Source organism: Aspergillus uvarum (genome assembly GCF_003184745.1).
Source record: "Aspergillus uvarum CBS 121591 unplaced genomic scaffold BO82scaffold_33, whole genome shotgun sequence".
Classification (NCBI taxonomy): domain Eukaryota; kingdom Fungi; phylum Ascomycota; class Eurotiomycetes; order Eurotiales; family Aspergillaceae; genus Aspergillus; species Aspergillus uvarum.
Window position 1 is genome coordinate 1 of NW_020291330.1, and position 22,360 is coordinate 22,360.

Below are 22,360 nucleotides of genomic sequence, written 5' to 3' on the forward strand. Positions count from 1 at the left end.
AAAGGTGGTTTTCTGTCCTGTGTTTTTGGGGGGGGGGGGGGGGTGTTGATCGCAACAGAAAGCAAGATCAGCCAGCCCGAGAGGAGAGGATGCGAAAGTGTAGTGGACGGACGGGTAGTCGGTGGCTTCTGGAGGTTGAGAGACAAACCCGGCTTGGGGCTTGGCGCGTCTCCCCCCCCCCCCCTTCAAACCAAAAAGGCCCAAATGTTCTTAGCTTCTTATGCTTATCAGCCACACACCAAGTTCCTTATCCAATGACTTTGTTTTGTTTTGCTGTTCCTTCGTATCGCCTGCTGCCTCCATATCCCATCCCACCCCATCCCATGGCCTGGCTGCGATAAGCCAACTTTTTAGTCACTATCTCCAACTTATATGAAATGTATAAAAATGTATGAAATGTAATAAATGAATGAAAAAATCACAAAAACTCAAATGGTATCTCCCGGTAGCCCCGCAATGCAATAGACTCAATCAGAGGAAAATGAAACAATGAAAACATGCTCCCTAGGCCAATTCGTTCATCGCTGATACCGCGGTAATGACTCGTCGCCATGCGCCATGCCACCCACCAAGTGATGGTCTTCTTCGCCATCGTGGAAAACCGGCGCCGTGGGTGCGTCACCCGACTCAGCTGGTGCTACATCCATGTCCTCGGGCGCGCTGGCCTGCGCCATCAGTCGCCGTCGCTCCAGCTCTTGTTTATCATCTCCCGTCTGCGCCGCCTCACTGGCAGCCATGGCGCTACTGCCAGGCACTACCGTCTGCATTGACTCGGCGGAGATGGCCGGGCGCGGGGCGACATTCTCAATTGGTGAAGGCAGATGATGGTAATCCTGGAGGTGGTCGTCTTCCGGTAGCACTGGAGCCGTGGGCATGACCATGTCCGACGATCCGACTCCTGGGTCATCCTCAAGAGGCTGACTAGGGAGAAGCATCTGCTCAGCACGCTGTAACCGTGTCTTTTCATCCATCGGCTCTTCCGAAAGAGGGGTGAACGCCATCTCGCCGAGCGATTGATACGACTGCAGCCCATCCCCATACCCTGGTCCCGGATACTCAGGCCAGTTTGACGGATCATAGGGGTACGCCTGGTCTTCACGATACTCCGTTTCACCGTTGGGCTGCGAATTCGGCTCAGTTGGCCATACTTCTCGCTCAGTGATGGAACTGCCCTGCGAAGGCTCATCTGGTCCTGGCGCCACTGACGGCGCAGATTCCGCCGGTTTGACTCCCCGCTGCGAATCTCGCGTGCCAATCACGACCTCAAACACGACTGCCACAACACCTTTCTCGCGCCGAATTTGGTCCGTATCCAGGATATTGCCCGACCAGTTGGCTGTGATTGCACTGTTGTTGATATCGGCCGGGTTCAGCACTTGTCCACTGGGCGAATAATTACCACCCGAGGTGACCATATTGAACCGTGGCAGAAACCGATCGGGAGAAGTGAGCTTCCCACGAAGATCGACCACAACCTCGACATAGTATCGGAAATTGATCATACTTCCTGGGGTACGCGTGATGGTGGGAAAGGTGTCTTCGGGTACACGGATCGAGGTCTTGATGACGGCCGTCATGGTCACCGGATCTACTATAAGAGGTGCAAAGGTCTGCGTCAGATCTTTGCGAAAGACCCCCGTGGTGCGACTAGAGCCGAGGGTTAGACCACCCAGACCCGTCCGGGAGCGTGGATAGCAGTCCTCATAGACGGGTTTCTTTCCGTCCGGTTTGCCCATAGGAATCGCCGGATGCAAATCGATCCGTCCCTGGCGGTAAAGGGTCACAATTATACCATGCGCGCTGCGCACTTGTTTGCAATGGTTGATAGTGACCAAGATCGGTAATGTATCTCCGGGCAGCACGCCCGCGCGCAAAACTTCGGCCTTGGCGGTAATTATTCCATCCGTCACCGAGGGGGTAATGCTCCGCGCCTCACTATTGCGCATTCCGGTGCTGGTCGACGAGCTTGGATCGCTGGGAACTCGAAAGCTCTGGCTGCTGTTGCTCGGTCGACTGGAAGAGCTGACGTTGCTGGGTGCCGGACTGAGCGGCGGGCGATTGTCGGTCGAGCTCTCGCCATTTTCTGGGGGATCGAGCGATTGCGTATCGGGCGCGTCAGATCCTGCTGACTTGGCCTTCGCTTTGGACTTGGCGCGTCGGGAGACTGGCTCGAGGGTGACAATTCGAGGTTTGGGGCGAGGAAAGGGGCCAATATCAATGTTTTCCAACACAGTGACGCGTCGTCGGCAGGTGGAAGTCGGATTAATCGTGGTCGGCTTGGTTAGGGTGGACGTAAGCATGTAGGAGATGGTCCCTCGTTCGAACTGCGTACGAGTCATGATATCAGCATCGGCCACTTTCAGCGGGTCGGTTAGTTGTCGCAAGGCACTTACATTGATGCTGCTGGGTAGCGCATACGGTGGAAAAGACATCTCGAAGCGGAACTTGTAGACACCCTCCTTGAGACGACCCTCCCCGCACAGGACAACCTCATCCTCAAACAAGGTTGACAAGCCATTTCCCAAGTATTCCGCCCCTCGACGCCCGCGTCCGGGACCCAGAAAGCCCAACTCTGGTGATGATTCCCCCGTTGGGACGGTATTCTTGTAAACTTTGACATAACCATGCAGACAGACGACGAGATGTGTGATGCGAACGGGCCGAACAACGGTTAGCACGACTGTGCCGGTGATGGTGTCACCTGGAAAGTAGGATCGCCAGGGATCGTCAGGCTCAATGTAGAAGTCGGTGATGCTGCGATTTCGAGGGCCGAGTTGGGAGCGGAATTTGGCTAGGAGGGAGCTGCTATTCCGACGGAGCGTCGAGGAAGGTCGAGAAGGTAGAGGGTTGACGGACATGACACACAGCCACTACGTCGCCCAATCCATACAAATGGCGAGCGAGATGAGGTGGCTGGCAAGCGGCGAACGCAATGGACGTAGAAGAATCCAGCGCAGTCAATTGAGGGCGAGCAGGAGGGCAGGGAGACTGCCGAGCCAGAGGGAGCAAGGAGGGGAAGGGAGGGGTGGAATCAAGACGAGCCTCTCAGCGCGGCGTCCTGCCGTCGAATGACGAAAGCCGTCGATTCAGGGTCGACGAGGCAGCAAGGGGCGGGTAACGTGAGGAAGGATGACAAGCTAGAAAATAGGTGCCGACCAGAATGGAAGATGGGAGTGCGATCGAGACAGAGAGAAAATTCTCCGTTCCTAGCATCAAATCAAGCAGGCAAGCAGGCAAGCAGGTAAGCAAGCAGTCAATCCCCCGGCAGGTCCGGCCCGATTTGGCCGTCGGGCGCGAAGGCAGTCAGCAGTAACCACCAAGATCTTTTCAACCTCCGTAGCTAACGCAGCAGGAGAAATTAACTGGATGGCGCGCAATTTATGAGAGGTTGCGTCGCTTCAGCCTAGGTTGTGAAATCACGCAGAGGGCCACAGGGCGCGTGGGGGAGAGGCCCCAATCCGGGGTGGGGAGGGGAAGACGTGTTCGGGAAGGACCTTTCTTGTCCGACCGTCAGGAAACTTAGCAGAGGCTAGCTAAGCAGAAAGAAGTAAAAGAAAGAAGGAAAGAAGGGGAGGAATGAAGAGAAGAATTATCCGGGGGAGAGGGGGGAGGGGAGGGGAGAAGAGAGAATTGTCAAGGATTAAGAGTCGGGCTGACTGGTCCGCATCATTTCTTCGGGATGGATGGAAATGCGAACAATGGATGAGAGGAGCGAAAGCGAGAGGCAGAGAGTAGGCAGGTAGAGGAAATTAGAGGGACTAGAGGGAGAAAGAGAGCGAGAGTGGAGCTCAAGTGGGAGAAATGACAAGATGAGATGGATGGATGCTAGAAAAGCCCCCCTTAGGCTAGGATGACTAGACTTGACTAGGAGTAGCAGTAGGTCCGAACCCAAAGGGCGTTTTTGGACCGTGGAGGGCCAAAGCTTAAGTGGGAAATAGTGGGAGGGGGGAAAGAGGAGATGCAGGTCGTTGATGCAGGTGATAAGTTAGAGAAGAGACGGGGGGAGGGAAGAGGAGGGGTAGAAGAAGAAGAAGAAACCAGAACGAAAAAGAGAGAAAGAAAAGACAGAAGAAAATAAATTGCAGTAGAAGGAAAAGAAGAGGATGAAGATGAATGTAGTCTGAAGGTATTGTAGGTAGTGAGCGAGGTGAGTGAGTGGAAGACCCCCCGGGGGGGGATGAATTGGGATGGGATGGGATGGAATCGGGGAGTGGGTTAGAGAGAGAGAGACAGACAGACGGGGGGGGGGGGGGGGCGAAGAAAGGTGGGATTGGGAAAGGGAAAAAGAGGAGAATCGACCACGGTAAGTGCAGATAAGCAAGAGGAGGCGAGACAGTCAAGCTTCTCTTGGGCCGTTCGTGGCTCGGCAGTTTCCACTCCCTCCTCGGCTGGAGTTGGAGCCGGCGCCTGGAGCACCACTAAATACATACTGTATAATTACTCAAATTGCCCAGATTTCCTCCACACACACACACTCACTCTCTCCATCTTATAAATCAACAATTCACACAACAATCATCCCCCTCAATCAAAGATCTCCCGCAATCCCTCCCCTTCCACATACTCCTCCTCCCCATAACATTCACGCTGCACCGCCCGCAACACCTCCCGATCGCCGCCGGTCAGCCGATCGACCAATCCTTCCAAGACATAGATATTCTCCGTCCACATCAGCGCCTGACGCCGAAACTCCTCCGTTTCCTCCACCACGCACGACAAGCTTTTCTCCTCCTCGACTTTTCCTTTGTCTTTGTCACCGGCTCCCGAAACCGCCGTCACCTTCCCCTGCAGATGACGAATCTCATCCTGCAACTCCACTTTCCGTAGCATTAGCCGCTCCCTCTCCTGTTCCCTATCATAAGCCTTTTCTTCAACACCACCGGTAGTCCCACCATCACCATCACCACCACCACCACCACCACCACCACGCCCCCCCGCCTCCTTCTTCCTCTCTTTCTCATCCTCAACCCTCTCCCTCTCCTCCGCATCCCTCCTCTCCCTCACCAACTCCTCCAATTCACTCACCTCCTTCCCCACCACCTCCACCTCCGCCTGCACCGAACGCAGCCGGTTTTCGCGCTCGCGCTTCGCCTCCCCCGCGAAACTCCAGTACCAGTTCAGACTCCCGATCTTCTCCACATGGATCTCATTCTCGTCCACCAGCTCCTGGAGGAACCCCTTCACTTGGATCGCGTGGATCGAGGCCACCGCGGGCAGGGACTTCTCCAGCTCCTTCAATGTGTGGCAGGTGCCGCTGGCGCGGAGGTGCGCGACGATCAGGGCCTGTTTGGCGCTCTTGGGGAGTTTCGGGGGCTTGGGGGGTAAGTAGCATTAGCTGGGGTTTTTTGTGTTGGTGGCAGCGAATTGGGGTTGAGGTAGGGAGGGGAGGGGGAGGAGGGGGGGTGTTGGTCAAGGTAAGTGAGGTGGAGAGTTCGGTGCTCGCCCCGGGGCTGTGGGGGGGGCATCCCTGTCGGCTCACCATGATTGCTAATCGCGAGGCTTGTTTTGATTTGAGACGTAGATGTAGACGTAGTCGTGGACGTAGTCTTGTGGATCTTGGTTTGATATTGGCAGGGTTGGTTGTGTGGGATTAGCATTTGAAAGACGAATCCATCTGTGTCGAGGGGAGAGCAAGTAGATCGATAGTTGGTGATTGTGAGAGGTGGAAAGGTGCTCAGTATAGGCAGTGGTGGTGGGCCGGCTGAGGTTGTTGTTGTGGCAATTTACTAGGTACGTAGGTACTGTTCTCCAACACTCCCGCGAGTCTATTGGATGGACCATCAATCAGGCACGATGTGTGCCTGAGGCTGGGGGAACACCATGAATCAAGGTGGTCCGTACTGGCCAATCTAGTAACTCACGGCCTACACGGCACTAAAGAAGAGAATCTCACGCAGGTCGAGTTGGCACTGCACTATGGCCTTTTTCAGGATAGCAGGCTTATCAGCCCTATTGGGACAGTATTAGGCACAGTATCATGCACCTCCCTCGATCAGACATGCACCTCCCGGACAAAACCCCCCTCTTTGGACGTCTCCTCAAGGTGGTGGATCTCATTACCTCCCTTTCCGACTCCGGCCACCCCTCCCACCACTGCCTGGTCCCCATCGAAGTGCTTCGCAATCTCCTCGAGGGGGGTGTTACGGGTCTCGATGTAGAAGAACCAGACGACCGTCAACTCGACCCCGAGCCAGACGCAGTAGAAGATGTAGTACTTCCAGCCCAGGTTGTCCATGGCAATGGGGTTGATGTATTGATTGAAGAAAACTAGATGGGAGTTAGTGTTGATCCTTAGGTATCATTGACCATTGCCATCCGAAAGGGGAAAAGCTCACGTGCAGCATCGATGCAGAACCACATCACCGTCATGCCCTTGGCGCGGATACTGTAGGGAAGAATCTCAACCGTGTAGCCAACCAGTAGGCCGGACCAGGCGACGTTGTAGAAGACATAGTAGATATAGATCATCGCCACGACGGCGTTGGCAGCCCCGTGGTTATGAGCAATTTCATACCGCGCCGAGCAGATGGTCCAGATAATAAATGCGACCAACATACCGGCTGTGGAGATCAGGAAAAGCCGGCGCCGGCCGACCTTGTCCACAACAAAGCACATCGACAGAGCGACAATGAAGTTCAAGATTTGGAGGCAGCCGTTGATCAGGTTCTGCTCGACGGACTTGGTATATCCAATGGAGCTCAGGATCTTCGCAATGTAGTACGAGACCAACCCGTTGCCGGACCACTGCGAGAATAGGCCTGCAGTGATCAAAATGATGACACGGTGACGATTTCCTTTGGTCCGAATCAACTCCATCCAGCTGTTGCTTTCGTACTCCTTCTCTAGTCGGATGGTCTCCTTGATTTCGTGCATCTCCAGCTGCACAACTTCGTCCTCCTGGTTGCCGTTGGCATGGCAGTCCGCCAGGACCTTCAGGGCCTGCTCATGTTTGCCCTTGTAGATCAGGAACCGGGGAGACTCCGGAACAAACCAGATGAAGATGATCTGCAGGATGGATGGAGCAGCCTGAACGATCGTGGGTGCCCGCCAGGACCAGTTGTTTTGAATGTTGTTCGTGCCGAAGGTGAGCCACGCGGCAATAATGGCGCCCACGTACCATGTCGCTAACGCAGCGATCAGTATTAAATGGATGATCAGCATAGTACGAGAACCTACTATTGTAGATCGTGGTAAAGACGGCACGATGTTGGGTATGTACAAGCTCCGTGATCAGCAAGGGTGAAGCACCATGCGCGATGGCAACTCCGAACCCGATCAAGAACCGGGCTGCCAAGAACATGCCATAGTTGGCACTGATGGCCTGCAAGACGACGCCCAGAATCCTGATCATATAATGAGCACAGCACAGACTCGGAACAGTAGTTTGAGGCACTCACATGATGAGGCAGCCGATGAGAACTCCCATCCGCCGGCCAAGGTAGTCCGCCGTATAGGGCACCGCAGGCAGCGCCGCCAATGAGCCCAGAGACATAATCGCACTCAGGATGCCAAGTTTTGAGCCACTGGGGTTGTGGAAGTAGTCTTTCCAGTAGTACAAGGTTTGGAGACCATTCATCATCGACCCATCATAGCCGTTCGTGGCCTGAGACCCTGTCAGTAACGTGTCCTGCACCGGGAGATCCCCGCCAGCCAAGTGTATGCACATACGGAAGTCAATACGACAAACATGAGGCAAATGTACGTCTTCCTCATGCCAGGATCCTTGTACCATGTCACTCGGGGAAACTGCTGGCCAGCGAGCTCGAAGGTCCCGGAAGAACCCATAGTGACCGTTCAATGCGTAGATTCGAAGCGTAAGAGAGGTAATGTAGGACACTCAGCCAGTTTCCTGCATAAGAGTTTAAGAGGAAGAGGACATCTTTGAGGCGCGGGAACAGGCTTAAAATCTAGTGTCTGCCAGGTTTACCATCCGGCTATTTGGCATACGAGGACCATGCCAAATGTTCACCGGTCTAGGAGAGCTCGCGAGCTCGCGGCTAAACCTAGGTAACGCCTAAACAGATGCAGTCTCCTGTGAATAGCTACACGGGGAAAGAATCAAGGCCTGGCTCTAACATTATCCAAAAGGAACGACGGCCTGGTCCCAAAGCCCGGTCTGGCAGTGAGCCAACCACTCAAGGTTGGGCCGGGCCGAGAACCTAGGCATGTTTTGAAGATACTAGCTGGACGAGTCGAACAAGGTCAATCACCCTGATTCGCAGACTGGAGATGTGATCTTGATTTAGGCTAAACATCGAGCATGAAGCTGGTGCCGGCGAGAGGCCCACCACGATCATCCCACCGAAATCTGGGGATGCGGTCCGGGGTACAGGGAGTGGAGGGTCTAGTTTCATCCACCCAAGCGTAAACGAGTGTCTAGTCCAGAAGTCGCAATGGCCAAGACCTTGGCCTGCGCCTCCCGGGACGGATTTGACATTGCGCTACTGTTCCCGATGATGGGCGCGACTGGAGACTGGTTGGCCACATTGGACGAGCCCGAGCTAAATTAAACCCCTCGCTGGAGGCGTAAGAGCTAGGCGAGTGATACGCTGGCCACTTTTCACAAGCGACTTGGAACGGATAATATCATGCGCTCTCAGCTGATGAGGTGAGATGGTCACTTGACACGTGCCACTGCTTGCTGACAGTGTTCCGTTTGTGGCTGTTTTCAAATTACCCAACTCGTGTTGCTGGCTATTAAGCATCTCCTGGTAAAGTGATTCATGAGTGGTTGAACCGTGCCTCGGCCATTGACCTGGACTCAGAAGTTTGCGGCCGTGGTTCAAGTCATGCGACAACAGTTTCAGGTGGCGATACAAACATTCCAATACATGACCTGGAGCTTGACCCTGCATACCGTCTAGGCCTTGAACGCAAGGACAGGGTACATTCAGCGGCGGGGATGCGCCACGCGGTATATGCGGGGAGTATTAGCTTAAGATGGCTGGCGGTATTGGTTTTCGTAACCAAGTAGCATGCCCCTCAATTATGCTGAGTTGCATTTTCGCTGACGAACCTCCAATCAGCAGGACATGGGAAGAGGTCAGTTCAGTCACAGCTTCAGACCTCATAGTAGGTCATCAAGCTCTGTGTCCATATCACTCGTCCAAGCCTTCCGAGCCAACTTGCGCTTCTTCTGTCGCTTGGCCACCGGTTTTATCTCGTCACCCGAGCTGGCCATCATACTAGTCTGTGTATTCGCCCGTTTGCGACCGACGCGCCGGCCCGATTGCGAAGGCAGCCGATCCTCGTCGGTAGAAATTTCCTCGCCTTCGACGAGCACCAGGTCGCCCGTCTCACCCAGCGATTCTTTGGCCATCTCCTCCAACAGGATCCCCATCGCGATTAAAGCGGTCTCGTCCATACTATGATGGTCGTCCTGGCCGCGGTCGATGGTCGCGTGATCGTAGAAATCGGCCGAATAGGCATGTACGGCTTCTAGCAACTCCGACGAGGGAAGCTGACGGTCGGCTGGGAGGGATTCATGGGCGAAATAGAAGTCGTTTTCCTCGTAGCGAATGGGCGCATTCTGCCGACGGAAAAGCACCTCTTCAGGGCGCACCGAACGCCTGCTCGACGAGGCTGTGTCGCGGTTCTTGGAGGCATACGGCACGGCGGGCAGAAACCCATGCGCGTTAATCCGGCCTTGACATTCGATTGTCAGACTCAACTCGCGGTGATCAAGGGTGCATGATAGAACACGCCCAACTCACCTGCTACGGCATCGTAGACCGTTGCCAATCGTCGCTGTTTGGTCACCTCCGCCTCATCTTGTCGGTCATCCTCCGGCTCGTCCCCAAGGTCGGGCGGCTTGACAAAGGAATTCTGACTGAGCGCCAGAGATCTACCGTGCGACATAGCCATAGCCGTCGGTGCGGGACAAGATCGACCTGTGCGAAAGCATCAGGGAAGTTGCCGCGCCACTGGATAATGGAGGCCGTGCCTCACTGCAGAGATTCAGAGACCGTCTGGATTGATTGTGTTTAATTTTGGTTTGCGACAGAGCGGGCGGAGTCGGACTCGGGCCCGCGCAGGCGGGGAGGAACAGCTTGCCGGTTCAACATTCTTCCGTCCCCGCAGCCGAGGTGAGGCATTCCTCCATCACCGCAAGCTGAGATGAACCTCCCCTCACAGTGACAAGTAAATATAGTCTGAATGTGAGACATCCTGATGAATGAATGAATTCGTACATCCTGAACAGGACTTTGGGGTCCATTCATCCATCCACATTCCATGCTGCGCAGACAACTCGCCTAGTCCTGAACCTTGAGCCGGCGCCCGGTATACGCTTCTCCAGCCAGCACACCACTCAATCGGCGCATGGTCGACCCCAAGAGATTCCGGATGGATCTTCTGGTTTAGAAGAAGAAACGTCCGCTCACAGAGCTGGAGTCAAAGTACTTGCCATTGATCAGAATGAAGGCAGATTGTACGCCCCCTCTCGTCCCCCCAACTCCAAGCATTCATACTGAACGCTACGTCAGCATGGTCTCCGGCGGCGCCGACCCGTCCATTCACTTATGGGATCTGGAGTCCCGCGGATCCGAGCTGAATCATGTCCATCACTCGGTGGCATCGGTCAACAAGGCATCGCACGAGGATGCGCACACGCATGCGATCACATCCATCTCGATCTACCCCTTCGATCCGACCCCGTCGACGATCCTGACCACCTCGCACGACGGCACGCTCAAGCTCTCCGCCCTATCGCCGGCGGCCATCATCCCCGTGCACACGTTCCGCCTCGACTGCACGCCGTACACGCACGCCATGTCCTCGCACCCGGGCGCGCCGCTCCTCATCGCCGTCGGCACCTCCGAGAAAGCCGTCCGCCTGCTGGACCTGCGCTCGGGGCTGTCGACACACGGCCTGCCCGGCCACGGATCCGCGGTGCTCTCCGTCGCATGGGCGCCGCACCAGCCGCATATCTTGGCGACCGCCTCCACGGACAACCGGGTGATCCTCTTCGACATCCGCCGCGGCGGGCACAACTCCGCCATCGCCGCGCTGCACATGGACGACGCGGTGGGCCTCGTGCGTCCCGCCACCGCGCCGCCCGCCTACCAACCGCGGCCGGCCTTCTCGCCGCACGTCCGCGCGCACAACGGGGCCGTCACGGGCGTGCGGTGGACGTCCACCGGCTCGCACCTCGTGACCGCGGGCCAGGACGCCCGGATCCGCGTCTGGGACGCGAGCACCGGCGCGAACACGCTGGTGCACTTCGGGCCCCGCGTGCGCAACAGCGTCTCCTCCCACCTGGCGGAGCGGGCGCCGCTCGTCGTCCCGCGGGGTCTCATGGCGGCGGGCCAGGAGACGCTCCTGTGGCCGAATTTCAACGAGCACGACGACCGCGGCGAGATCTACATGTTCGAGCTCCACGAAGGAGCGTACATCAAACGGCTCCGGGTGCCCGGACTGGCGACCACCGGACAACAATTCCGTGGCCGTTCGACCGCATTGAGCGCCGCCCGAATCAACTCGCTAGCCTGGCGCGGCAACGGGGCCTCCGGCGAGGGGATCGAGATGTTTTCCGCTCACGGCGACGGCACCATCCGCAGCTGGGTGTCACGGGAACCCGAAGGGGAGCCGGACGAAGCGGAGGAGGCCGAGCGAGCCGACCGCAAACGCAAACGCGATGTGCTGGACGAGATCTACCGTGGCTTTATAGGTTAATCATGCTGGTCTATATCCATATACACTCAACTCGCATACGCATATACACTCATATACATATGTCTTTTTATGTCCAACTACAATGCGGACGAGTATTGACAATGATATTGATCATATCATGCGATTCATCATTATACAGCAAACATGACCCATTCACAACCCAGGTCAATCTCAACAAAAAAAGGCTCCATAATACAATAATTCCATCATTCCATCCATCACAAATATCGTTACCCATCAAAAAGCCGCATACCAGCCGCGACTTTAAAAGAAATCGTCATCAAACAGCATGACACCATTTACTCATTCCGAATCTGATGCTCCCCAGCAGCGTCATCCTCCTCGGCCGCGAACCGCTCGAAGCCACTGCGGTTCAGGTTTCGGTGCTTCAGGTCGCGGCCGTGGCCCTTGGCGCCGGGGTGCTGATTGCCGATGAAGGTGCGCTTGGACTCGCCCTCGGCGGGGAAGGAGTTGCCGGTGCCGGTCAGGACCTCGCCGGTGGCGCCCATGTCGCGGGCGCTGCGCGGCATGTCGGTGGCGTTATCCGCCGCGAAGGCGGCGGAGGGCTGGGCGACGCCGTAGTTGTCGAAGCCGCCGTGCTCGGCCCGCTGGTCCGGGCGCGGCACCGAGGGGATGGTGTTCTGGAGGCCCGCGTCGTTGGGGATGGTGGTGCCCGAGGGGGCCATGTCCTCGAGTCTGCCGCCGCGGTGAGGGGAAGACATTCTGGTTGTTGTTTTGTGGCGGTTGTCTGGATAAGGGAAAGAAGTTGTTGGGTTGAGTATGGAAAAAATTTCCGTTGGAATAGTTGTAAGAGTGACACTCAATGGCTTTGAATCTGCTTCGAGCAATCCCACCGTTCAATTTCGCCAGGGTTTATATACAGTTGATGCAGCAATGGTGGTGGATTCAATCTGATGTCACTTTTCGCCCTCGAGCATGGGTCAATGATGAAGCTATGATATCAGTTCGATCCCCATGCTATCACCCTAGTATTCGTTCGTGTTCGTCCTGCATTCAATTCGTGTCCCAATCCCAATAAAAGTGGAGGCTATGATGAAACACTTTCGCTCTGAACCTGAATTGTCGAGTCCATGATTTGGGATGCATGTTACAGTCATGGAATGTAGAGATTCTAGAATTAACTCTTAGTTGTTGTTAAATTAGGGCGTAGTTGCCGCCTTCCCGGTCTACCAATCGACTCGACGGGTGGCACGTGCTGCTACATTATAACTATTGGACTACTAGGTACAATCACCGAACAGCCCTTCTGAATCCTGAGAAGCAATCGCTCTGACAACTTGGATCATAAAGCATGGCATGGTCTTAGCACTTTTCAAAATTGCCCAGTATTGCCGTGGTTTGTATCGCTGATGTCATGGTTAGAAATGACTAAGCCAGCCGACCCTTTCTCGGTCGAGATGCGATGCGTTCATTTTGCCACGGATGAAAAGCTGCTAGCTCCAATGAGAAGAGGCTGTAGGCTGGAGCACTCTGTGCCTGGCAATGCATTGGGACATGCCATGTATTCAAATCTGAAGTTGGTGCTTTCCGGAGCTCACTAGCTGTAGCTAATGGTGTAGAGGTACACATTCTAGACGTATACAAGACCAAATGCTATAACGGGCCGGAATCTCATACTTCGATTATACAACTAAAGCAATCCAAAGTCCACATAATAATGGGAAGGCAACGATCAGGGATATGTGATCAAAGGGGAAATGTGAGAGGGAGCGAGCATGCAGTCAATAAATCATACAAAACGTAAGCACATCAAATTGAAGATTTGGGTTTTTGAGTTTACGGCCAAAAAATACGGTCCCTGGTGTAAACAATCATCACAAGCAAAACCAAACACGTAAAAGCAACTCCAGTAACTCCTGGCCCGGGGTATGGGGGTATGACTGTCTGCGTCCTCGCAGTTATCGCCGCTCGTTCAATGCTGCCGCCAAGAAATGAAAATCGCTCATGGTTGTCCGGCCCAGCGGTCAACATGATAGTGGTATATGTAAAGGTCAAATGACTGTATGAAACAAAAATCCGATGGATAGATCAAGGCAAACAATGTAATGTCTAGGGGGTATCTGGACTTCTCCCTGAAATGTGCAGATAGGTGATGAGGCGTAGAATGCCGAGAGCCAGCTCGTGCATCCGGTTTTTCTCGCGCGAATAGGTCTTCGCTCTTCTCTCAGGTTCGTGGGCCAAGTTTATCGGATACTTCGGGTCGGTTGCGTTCTCAAGCCCGCTTGAGTAAAGGTCCCTTCAAGGGTATAAAGTAGAATGTAACGAGATGCGATCCCGTCGCAGAATAATAGTAATTTCAGAGAAGCAGATAATCCCAGCCGTTTTGCTGCATCACTTCCCGCCAGTGAATGAACGGTTTCTTCACTTCCTCTGCATCCCAGTGTGCAGGACTTTCCTTCGGAGACTCGGACTTCTCGCGCTTGACGGGGCTGCTGCCATTTGCTGAAGACGAGGGGCTAGCATCCTGGCTCGGTAGGGGCTCGATAGGCTCGTCTGACACCCGCCACACTTCTTTTAGAACTCGGTACATGCGGCCAAAACTGCCCAAATCTGCGTGGTCACCAAGAGCAGCGGCGCGGTCGGCGAGAACGTTGCGGAAAGAGCTGTTCGGCGCGGAAAATGCCCCTGCGATAAGCAGAGGCCAGACCACCGAACGATCGAACCCTTCTGGTCCAGATGGAATGTACTGAATAGCATTGGCAACCGCTGCAACCAGATTAGCGTTACTTGGCTGGTGACGGTCGAATCCAGGAACTAGACTGCAGAGGTAGATCCTGGCTGCAAGTCGGAAAATCGCCGTGATGTTGTTGGTCAGGACCGTTGGGGAGAAAGCTCCATTAGGCAGGTACGGGCTCTCCAAAGACTGGTTCGGCGATTCCGTGAATTCCAATTGTTGTCCCAGGGCGGAAACGTGAGAGCAGACCGCCAGATCATCAATCCTTCCCTCCCTTTTCAATGCCTCCAAGCAAGTAATTTCCGAAATCAAGTACATGACGCGGTCATCGCAGCCCATGAGTTCACGTAAACCCAAAGATGATCCACTGAGGTGCTTGGAGCGATACGTATGTGCGAATTCGGGTGTCTTTCCGTGCATGGTAGAGCCTAGGATGTCGATCCAAGAAGCCAATGTCATGGTGAACGGAGGCGGCATGTATGGGTTCCCGCAGGGAGGTACAGGCGACGATAGGCCTAGTCGGTTCACCAAGTTGGATGCGGCTTGAAAGTGATCGAACCATGGGATATCCGGGAGATAATCGTCCGCGGGACCCACAGAACAATGGAAGAAGATCATGGCAAGAGTTGCATCGAGAATCTCTTCGTGGTTAGTGTCCTCTCCGAGAGCCAAGCAGAGCTGTGAAACTGCCTCGAAACGGTTGCGCATGATATCGTGGTCGATCTGCTCTCCAACAATACCTTCTGTCGTCTTCCGGTGGATAGCGGCCACACTCAAGCAGCAGTGAAGATAGCACTTGTTCGTTTCCAAAGCCTGAAGAATGGCTTGAGCTCGGACATGTCCGCGTTGGTGAGCTTCCAGCACGGGAAAGATAATGCGGAGAACATTGTAGATGAAGTGATCGAGAAGCGGGCGGTCATGATCACTGACGGGTATGCTTGACTGTAGAATCGCGTATGTCTGTCCGATAGTTTGCTCGCAGAGTGCTGGATCAAGTCCCGGGAGCGTAGGAATCTGCGCGAAATATTCATCCTGGAACCAATCCTCTCCGGGGAAGGTGGGTAAGGGAGCGTTCAGCTGGGGAGGAGCAAATGTGCTGAATGTTGAGCTGCAAGAATCGTGGCGTAGTGGAACGTCGTTGATGAATGTCTGCCGCTCCGTCTTGACATCGATCTCGTAAGGGTGTGGCAGTCCATAGATATTCTGAGTGAAGGCCGGAGTAGGCAGATGGGTTGCGAAGATATCATACTGCTCTGGATAAGCAGGTCGACTAAGCTCGTACTCTGGAGATGTGGGTGACGGCACGGCCATACTGCGGTTGCGGGCCGAGGGATCTATGGCACACAAAGGCTGGTCAGATGGCTATGCCTCAATGAGTTCCACAGAAACACTACCCACCAGTCAAAGCCCCATTGCGCTCGTTCATCTTTGTTTGCTTGATCTTGTTCTTGATGCGCTCCTTTTGAATCCTCCTTTGCTCGGCATTGCCCCACCAAACAGGACGTTTGTATTCACATTTGACACAGAGGTTGATGCAGGCGCTACATGATGGGTGCTTCTCGTCACACTTCTTTCTGCGTAGGCGGCATGTGAAGCAACCTGGATGAGAAGCACTGTTGTTAGCCAGACCTTCGCGATACCGTCAAGGTATATGTCAGTTACAACGTACCGGATCGTGAACGCTTATGCAGCTTCATTGGAAGCTTGTCCGTCGCTCTTGTCGATGTACCCTCACTACTAGAAGAAGACTGAGAAAGGTCTTCAGCTTTGATTGGAATCATTGTGGTAGGTGATGACTTCTTCTTTGATGGAACGGGCATGGTTGATATTGTATCGTGGCGCAGGGAAAGGGACTCGACTCGAAAAGGACAGGACACAGGAGCGTGGCGAATGAATGCTGGGATATGCGGGCTATTAAGGGCAAGACTGAACCAGCAGCCTTTGGTGTCTAACTGGGGTATTAGAGAACGAAAGGCGCAGGCTGCAAAGGACGAGGCGGCTAAAGATAACGCTGGGAGACAGTGGTCCACAATCGAAGTTGATATGATCGGTGGGCATGAAGGAAGCTTTAAAGATGAAAGTAGTAGGTCGATCTGGGATGAAGCAGGCCATGATGTTTCTATTTTAGAATCGATTCCGGACAACCGACAGGGCCGTGAGCACACACAGACACACACATGCACACATGCACATATCGGGGAAATTGCGGTGGTGGGAGTCGAAGCCATAGATTGGGTGGGGAAGGAGGGAAAGGATGATCGTAGCCAGACCATGCACGGACAAGGAACCGGCCACCAGGCGCTCCAAGGCTAATTTTGGATCATTTTGCAAGATACTACACTTCTGGCCATTGACTTGGCGCCCATGGCCGCCCTCTGCACAATTGATTGGATCACGCACGATGTCAATCTTGCCATGGAGGCAATCTGTTGAACGCTGCTTGTGCCAGGTTAATTTTATCCTGATGTCGGGTTCCTGTCCTACAAGCAGACGTTCTCGTCCCGCGTAGCCTCTCAAACCGGAGACACGAGTGTAACATGATCAGAGAATCTTCTCGAGGGAACCTCCTTCACTCCAGAGCGCTATAGCAACCGGTGCTATGGAAGGGACTTTCTCGCCCGTTTCGACTCGAGAAAGAAGCGTGGCGACCACCAAGCGGCACGCCGCACGATTCCGATTGCCCTCCATCAATACCCATACGACGCACTCGCGATGCGCCAATGGCAGGGTCATCTGCAGGCTGGATTAAGTGACTTGACGATGCCAACCTGAAAGGGGTGATATTTACCCGAATGGGAAAATGCATTGGTGAGAATCAAAGGATACCTACGTCTGTAGCCGTTGATAGCGCGGGGACATCCCAATGCCAACCGACTAATTGCCCCCTCTTCTCTTCTCGCGAGAAAATTCCCACTGGAGACAGACCCTGCCATGCGCACAAGGGTCTCAAGCACCTTGGACCAATCAGACTACAGATTGGCAGTCATGCCTGGTCGTCTCTGATAGTACTCAGTACTCAGTACTCCGTACCTAGACTACCTATAATATGGCAGGTTTGCGGGGAGAGGAGAGATTTGATCAATAATTCATCAAGAGGCTGCCATCGAGTTGAGCACCTACAGTAGTGGAAGCGCTACCTTCGGAGCTAATTTAGCGTGCTGAGCCAAGCTTCCTGAGTTTGGAAACAATTGGCCGACATCTTCCTGGGTCTTGACAGAGCGGGACAGCCGCAACCAACCGTGCGTGGGTGGGTCGGCCCTTTGATGCCCCGTGCAACCAGACGAAGACCAAAGTCGGCGCCAAGGGTGTGATAAGATAGCGCTAGCCTCTCAATCCCGACTAAGTCCCTGACAGGAGGGGAGCAGAGAGCGCTGAGGGGGTGACGACTGACGAGCTGACAGAAGTGAACTGATATGATTGCTTTCCCCCCCCCTCCTCCCCCGCCCTCCTCCTCCTCCTTAATTAGTATCAATTAGCCGCCTGCACCGACTTCAATTCCCTAGATTATCTTCTGGTCTTCCATAATTAGTATACTTCGCAGGGCTTTCAACCAATCTCATAGGCCTATACAGATGGTGTTATCCGCATTGACCGCTAAAACCCGTGCGTTCTCATGATCTGATCCTGAGGAAGATCGAGCCGTGCGAATTCCCAGGTGGGGAGGAAGATGACTGGGGGGAGCTAAAGGCATTTTTGACTTTAGCTTTTCTGCAACCAAGGTGTCCCAGTCACACCTCCTCTTTGGCACTCAATCACTTATCTGAATGGCTGTACTGTACCGGTCCCGAACCACCTTCTGGCGGATCGTTGCCCGTGATTCATGTACTTACTATACAGGACATCAACTGAATATTTTCAACTGCACTGTCTCAGCTGGGTGTTGATTATTGTTGATTAAGACATATGTCTTGGGATCAATACTATTGATTATGCGGCCAAAACAACGTTGGTTCTGGGCCTGGCAGCGTCGGTGGGCATCACAATCCCGGAAGCGAGTCATCATGTTGTGGGTGTCACGACGCTTCTGCCGTTTCTTGTCACATTCCTGCAGCTACAGCCTGCATCCCTCGCGAATTGAATAATTAGCGTCCTTTCGCTTCCCTGTCAATTGATATTCCAGCCAATCAGATGCGCCCAACATGAGGTCACTTCCTGCCACTCTGTTGTGTGCCCGTGACATGTACACATTCCTTCTGCAGTCGATATCCCGCGGCCCTGTCGCAACTCTCCATCCTTGAATATACTGTAAGTGCTATCTATCCGCGAGAAATCACTGCGTAGTTTGTATCTTTAGCCCAAATCTGGAAGACAAATCATTGCATCATCTCTCCTGACAAAATCAGCAGTAGCCCTAGAGATGATGCCAGAAATTATGAACTCGGCCGAGTCAACCTGAAATTCCGTATCATTCTAATTCTGTGCATAGCTACTCCGGACAAAGGTAATTGATGGGTTGACAAATACGCGAAAATGTAGTCGACGAATGATTTCTCCCAAGCTTATCCCCGGCATATTTCAAGGGCATTGGTCGGCAGATATTCCTAGTATCTCCGAGCGAGGAAAACTGCGCCGTGATACGTCACTCGTCTATACACCTTACATGTCTGTCCATCAGGCGGGGTAGGGCAGATTTTAGCATAACATCTGCTAACCAGCATTTACCAAAATCTTCATCACTCGGTGCACTCGTGCGGATTTCCGATCAAACCTCAGGAACCCACTGCATTGATCAAAATAGAAACTTGCCCGCCCCCAAGCGTTAAGAGCGGTGTCTAGTATAAGTGCCAATTACTTGCAGTGCTTCTAACCGCCGTGTTGTATAAATCCCTCTTTCCGGGCGTCTAATAGGTAAATTTTGCCATGCTTTGGTCGAAGACAGAAGATAATAGACTACCTCCGTCTCATGAAGAGATCTATTTTAGGGCGAAAGCCTGGCAATTACTTGCTCGGTTTGATGCTACTCTATCAGTTTAGGATCTTAGTTGCATAATCAACCCATTCTATTTTCCGGTTACTGCATCAGCCTTGTCCTTTTTTCCCCAGTGTATTGGCGCTCTGCGTGTAGCCGCCGAACACATTCTAGAGATTGATCACTCACAGGTGCAAGGCCACGAGAACCATGCTTTCATTTCGCTAGCACTCGCAGGTCGGCGCGTACACGAAACCTGCCATTGGACTTTTCTAAATGGCATAATTAGGGATTCCAGTCTGTGGGGACTGAGGGGCCTGTCTGACTCTTGGGATCTCATTCAATGTCGCTGAGAATAGCCTGGTGTTTCTTTCTTGATCTTCGGTGCTAATCTGGAATTTCTAAAAAATAGTGCCTGGTTTCATTGTCGTCCGGAATAGAGACATGGACTGGCTATGGTCTTCTTTCGGCGTCGGCCTTGATGCCGCTAAGATGCATGTGGCAGATGTACGATATCCGGTCCGTTATTCCACTCTGCCTTGTGGAAAAGGAACCGCTTGTTCTGTACTCCGTTACCTGTTGTAAATTGCCCGCATTCAAATATAGAAATGTCTGGATTCAGATATAGAAAGTATGCGAAAAAGTGGAACGGTATCCAACTGGCGGCACTACGCAGGATGTAGCGTACGGAAAACTCAAGTTCGTAACTTATTTACTGTAGACCTAATTTAAAATGTACTTGCTCGAAGCTTGGATGTAGTATAGTTTATCCATGCTTCCCTAGATAAAGTCTCTAGTTCGTCGAATGTGAAACTACTCGCGCAGCTCCCTGCTTCAGTGAGAGACTGCGAAATTATACTTATATATATATTGATTGGTCCCACAACGACATGCTTTTCGGTGCTCGATCAAACCTACGCCCCCATCTTGTATGCGCTTGAACATAAAAGTCTCATTCAAGGCTAGCATAGACGGATTGAAGCTGTTGCCCGACGTAAACTCTTGAAGTTGTGGCTTATTGAGGCTGCGGGACACTTTCAATAGGGAACTGTACTGTATACCCCGGCCGCACTCTCGGCCGGGCTTCTCCGCCAACTGTCGGGATCCATGATCCAATCCGCTCAAGCTCCAACCTACCTCCGCATTCCACTGCACCTTAACAATCGTCTTACTATTCATCCAGGTCGATCTTCTCTCTACTGTCAGCGTGCGACTAAGCTACGTGATATCTAAATCTGACCGTCATGCTACATCAAACCATAGAGCGAATGCTCTCTCGCGTAGTTCCCCAGACAAACCAGAGTTCTTACATCGCATTGCAAAGTCGTATTACCTCGACCAGGACATTCGCAAGCCATACCTCACGCTTCCGAACTGTCTCTCGATACCTCCATCAGCCACAGATCCGTACGTTCTCAAGCTCCGGCCGTAGATGCAGCAATGGGAACTACAACCGATTCAACAACTCAGGCCGGGGCCCACGGGCGCCGCCGTTGATTTATCACTTGTTGTCGCGGGCGCGTACCGGGCATTTCGTGATAATAGGCCTTGGGGCATCAGCATTCTACTACTATAATACCGAGGTAGTGGAGGTGAGTCAGTTCTACCTTCTCGGCCTCGAACCATGCACTGACGGCGGCTTCTCAGATGACTGGCCGGCGGCGGCTCAACTTCATATCCGTGCAACATGAGCTGGAGCTCGGAGACCAAGCCTATCGAGAGATCCTCGCAGAGCATCGAGATCGCATACTGCCAGACTCTCACCCAGATGCTAAGGTAGTGCACCGTGTACTCCAGCGACTCATTCCTCAGGCGCGCGTAGAAGGCGCCCAGTGGAGAGCACACGTCATCAAAGCGGACGATGTCAGAAATGCTTTTGTTCTTCCCGGGTAGGAACTTTTCCTTCTCGCGTCATCCAGTGATGGCATGCGATTCTTCTAACAGGTTTGCTGCAGGGGGAAAGTCTTTGTCTTTACCGGCATCTTGCCTTTCTGCAAGGATGAGGATGGTCTGGCTGCGGTCCTCGGCCATGAGATCGCGCATGTGGTGGCTCACCATAGTGCGGAGGGTATGACTCGGAATTATCTTCTGAGGTCTGTTGTTACGGTTGTCTCGCTGCTCTTCGATATCTCAGCCATGATCCCTGCGTATTTGTCGCATTATTTGATTAACTTGCCCAATTCTCGGGTACAGGAGGTGAGTTTCCGCTTTGGACCGTAGATGAAAGAACACGAAGACGAGACTGATCACCATATTTTGTAGGCTGAAGCGGACGACATGGGATTGAGTATGGAAACTGAGCCCTCTCACCTTCTCTCAACCTAGTGGCCGACTAACCTTCCTTGCTAGTCATGATGGCTCGAGCCTGTTACAACCCGGAGGCTGCTATCGCATTGTAAATTGCTCCAGATGCATTCTACACCGTTTGCTTCTTTGCTGGTACACATGATTGCTGACTTTGTCTCAGCTGGCAGCGCCTGGTAAATAACAAAGAAGAACATGAGATTCATCAATTCTTGTCGACACACCCTTCGGTAAGTCTCTTGGTCAGCGTTTGGGACACATCTTCTACTGAGGCATATCCTGATTCATTGGCCATAGAATGAGAGTCGTATCCATGCTCTCAATGAAAAGTACGTACACTCCTCGACCCGGATATGAGAATCCACCGCCCCTGACACGAATCTAGACTCAACACAGCACAAGCTATCTACCTGGATGGTGGCTGCAAGATGGCAAATGAGTACAGTACGTGGCTTTGCTTCCCCGCCGAGTTCTGTATACTTTGACTGACAATCCATTAAGTGCCTGACTTTAGGAGAGCTTTCGCTTTGCACAGGGAGTTTTGAAGCACATGGTTCCAAGTATCTTTCACTGATTGTACATAAATTAGTCTATGTAAATCCCCAATTCTGTATTACCACAACCCATATACTTCGTTTTAGCCCGCACTAGAAGTGAACCTGTACGCCAACTATTTCAATCATCTCTGAATGTTCTTTTCTTTTTGAACACAATGTCTCTCGCACATAGAAATAATCCTACTATTCATTATGTTTACCTTCACATAGACAATTTCACCA

At 53.1% G+C, this 22,360-nt stretch overlaps 8 protein-coding genes across 8 annotated transcripts; 2 read left to right on the top strand and 6 right to left on the bottom strand.

Moving 5' to 3' along the window:
• Positions 1–518: 518 nt before the first annotated feature.
• rim8 (pH response protein PalF) lies at positions 519–2,858 on the bottom strand (the record flags this gene model as incomplete). The annotated part of the gene is made up of 2 exons (XM_025631497.1): positions 519–2,324; positions 2,394–2,858. 2 exons carry the CDS (start codon positions 2,856–2,858, stop codon positions 519–521), a joined length of 2,271 nt encoding a protein of 756 aa, XP_025491012.1.
• Positions 2,859–4,524: 1,666 nt separating this feature from the next.
• On the bottom strand, positions 4,525–5,482 carry BO82DRAFT_365514 (putative GAJ protein; the record flags this gene model as incomplete). The annotated part of the gene is made up of 2 exons (XM_025637006.1): positions 4,525–5,313; positions 5,480–5,482. The coding sequence occupies 2 exons, from the start codon at positions 5,480–5,482 to the stop codon at positions 4,525–4,527; spliced, it is 792 nt and encodes a 263-aa protein (XP_025491013.1).
• Positions 5,483–5,804: 322 nt separating this feature from the next.
• On the bottom strand, positions 5,805–7,785 carry BO82DRAFT_392741 (hexose transporter protein; the record flags this gene model as incomplete). The annotated part of the gene is made up of 5 exons (XM_025638640.1): positions 5,805–6,267; positions 6,336–7,124; positions 7,177–7,343; positions 7,398–7,603; positions 7,669–7,785. The coding sequence occupies 5 exons, from the start codon at positions 7,783–7,785 to the stop codon at positions 5,993–5,995; spliced, it is 1,554 nt and encodes a 517-aa protein (XP_025491014.1). The 3' UTR covers positions 5,805–5,992.
• A 1,282-nt stretch (positions 7,786–9,067) lies between these two features.
• On the bottom strand, positions 9,068–9,858 carry BO82DRAFT_285401 (uncharacterized protein; the record flags this gene model as incomplete). Its single annotated transcript, XM_025631498.1, has 2 exons — positions 9,068–9,645; positions 9,714–9,858. 2 exons carry the CDS (start codon positions 9,856–9,858, stop codon positions 9,068–9,070), a joined length of 723 nt encoding a protein of 240 aa, XP_025491015.1.
• Positions 9,859–10,159: 301 nt separating this feature from the next.
• BO82DRAFT_311871 (WD repeat protein) lies at positions 10,160–11,667 on the top strand (the record flags this gene model as incomplete). Its single annotated transcript, XM_025632421.1, has 2 exons — positions 10,160–10,429; positions 10,485–11,667. Coding segments are annotated over exons 1-2 (1,434 nt in total), but the record flags the coding sequence as incomplete, so codon positions are not given.
• A 77-nt stretch (positions 11,668–11,744) lies between these two features.
• Positions 11,745–12,759, bottom strand: BO82DRAFT_432960 (uncharacterized protein). Its single transcript, XM_025640835.1, has one exon. The coding sequence runs from the start codon at positions 12,393–12,395 to the stop codon at positions 11,973–11,975; it is 423 nt and encodes a 140-aa protein (XP_025491017.1). The 5' UTR covers positions 12,396–12,759; the 3' UTR covers positions 11,745–11,972.
• Positions 12,760–13,812: 1,053 nt separating this feature from the next.
• Positions 13,813–16,188, bottom strand: BO82DRAFT_416735 (Zn(II)2Cys6 transcription factor; the record flags this gene model as incomplete). Its single annotated transcript, XM_025640004.1, has 3 exons — positions 13,813–15,702; positions 15,767–15,967; positions 16,038–16,188. 3 exons carry the CDS (start codon positions 16,186–16,188, stop codon positions 13,991–13,993), a joined length of 2,064 nt encoding a protein of 687 aa, XP_025491018.1. The 3' UTR covers positions 13,813–13,990.
• Positions 16,189–20,083: 3,895 nt separating this feature from the next.
• Positions 20,084–22,202, top strand: BO82DRAFT_98709 (M48 family metallopeptidase). The gene is made up of 9 exons (XM_025641727.1): positions 20,084–20,869; positions 20,925–21,166; positions 21,233–21,473; positions 21,540–21,564; positions 21,627–21,672; positions 21,745–21,811; positions 21,879–21,910; positions 21,967–22,025; positions 22,083–22,202. The coding sequence occupies exons 1-9, from the start codon at positions 20,522–20,524 to the stop codon at positions 22,124–22,126; spliced, it is 1,104 nt and encodes a 367-aa protein (XP_025491019.1). The 5' UTR covers positions 20,084–20,521; the 3' UTR covers positions 22,127–22,202.
• Positions 22,203–22,360: the final 158 nt, after the last annotated feature.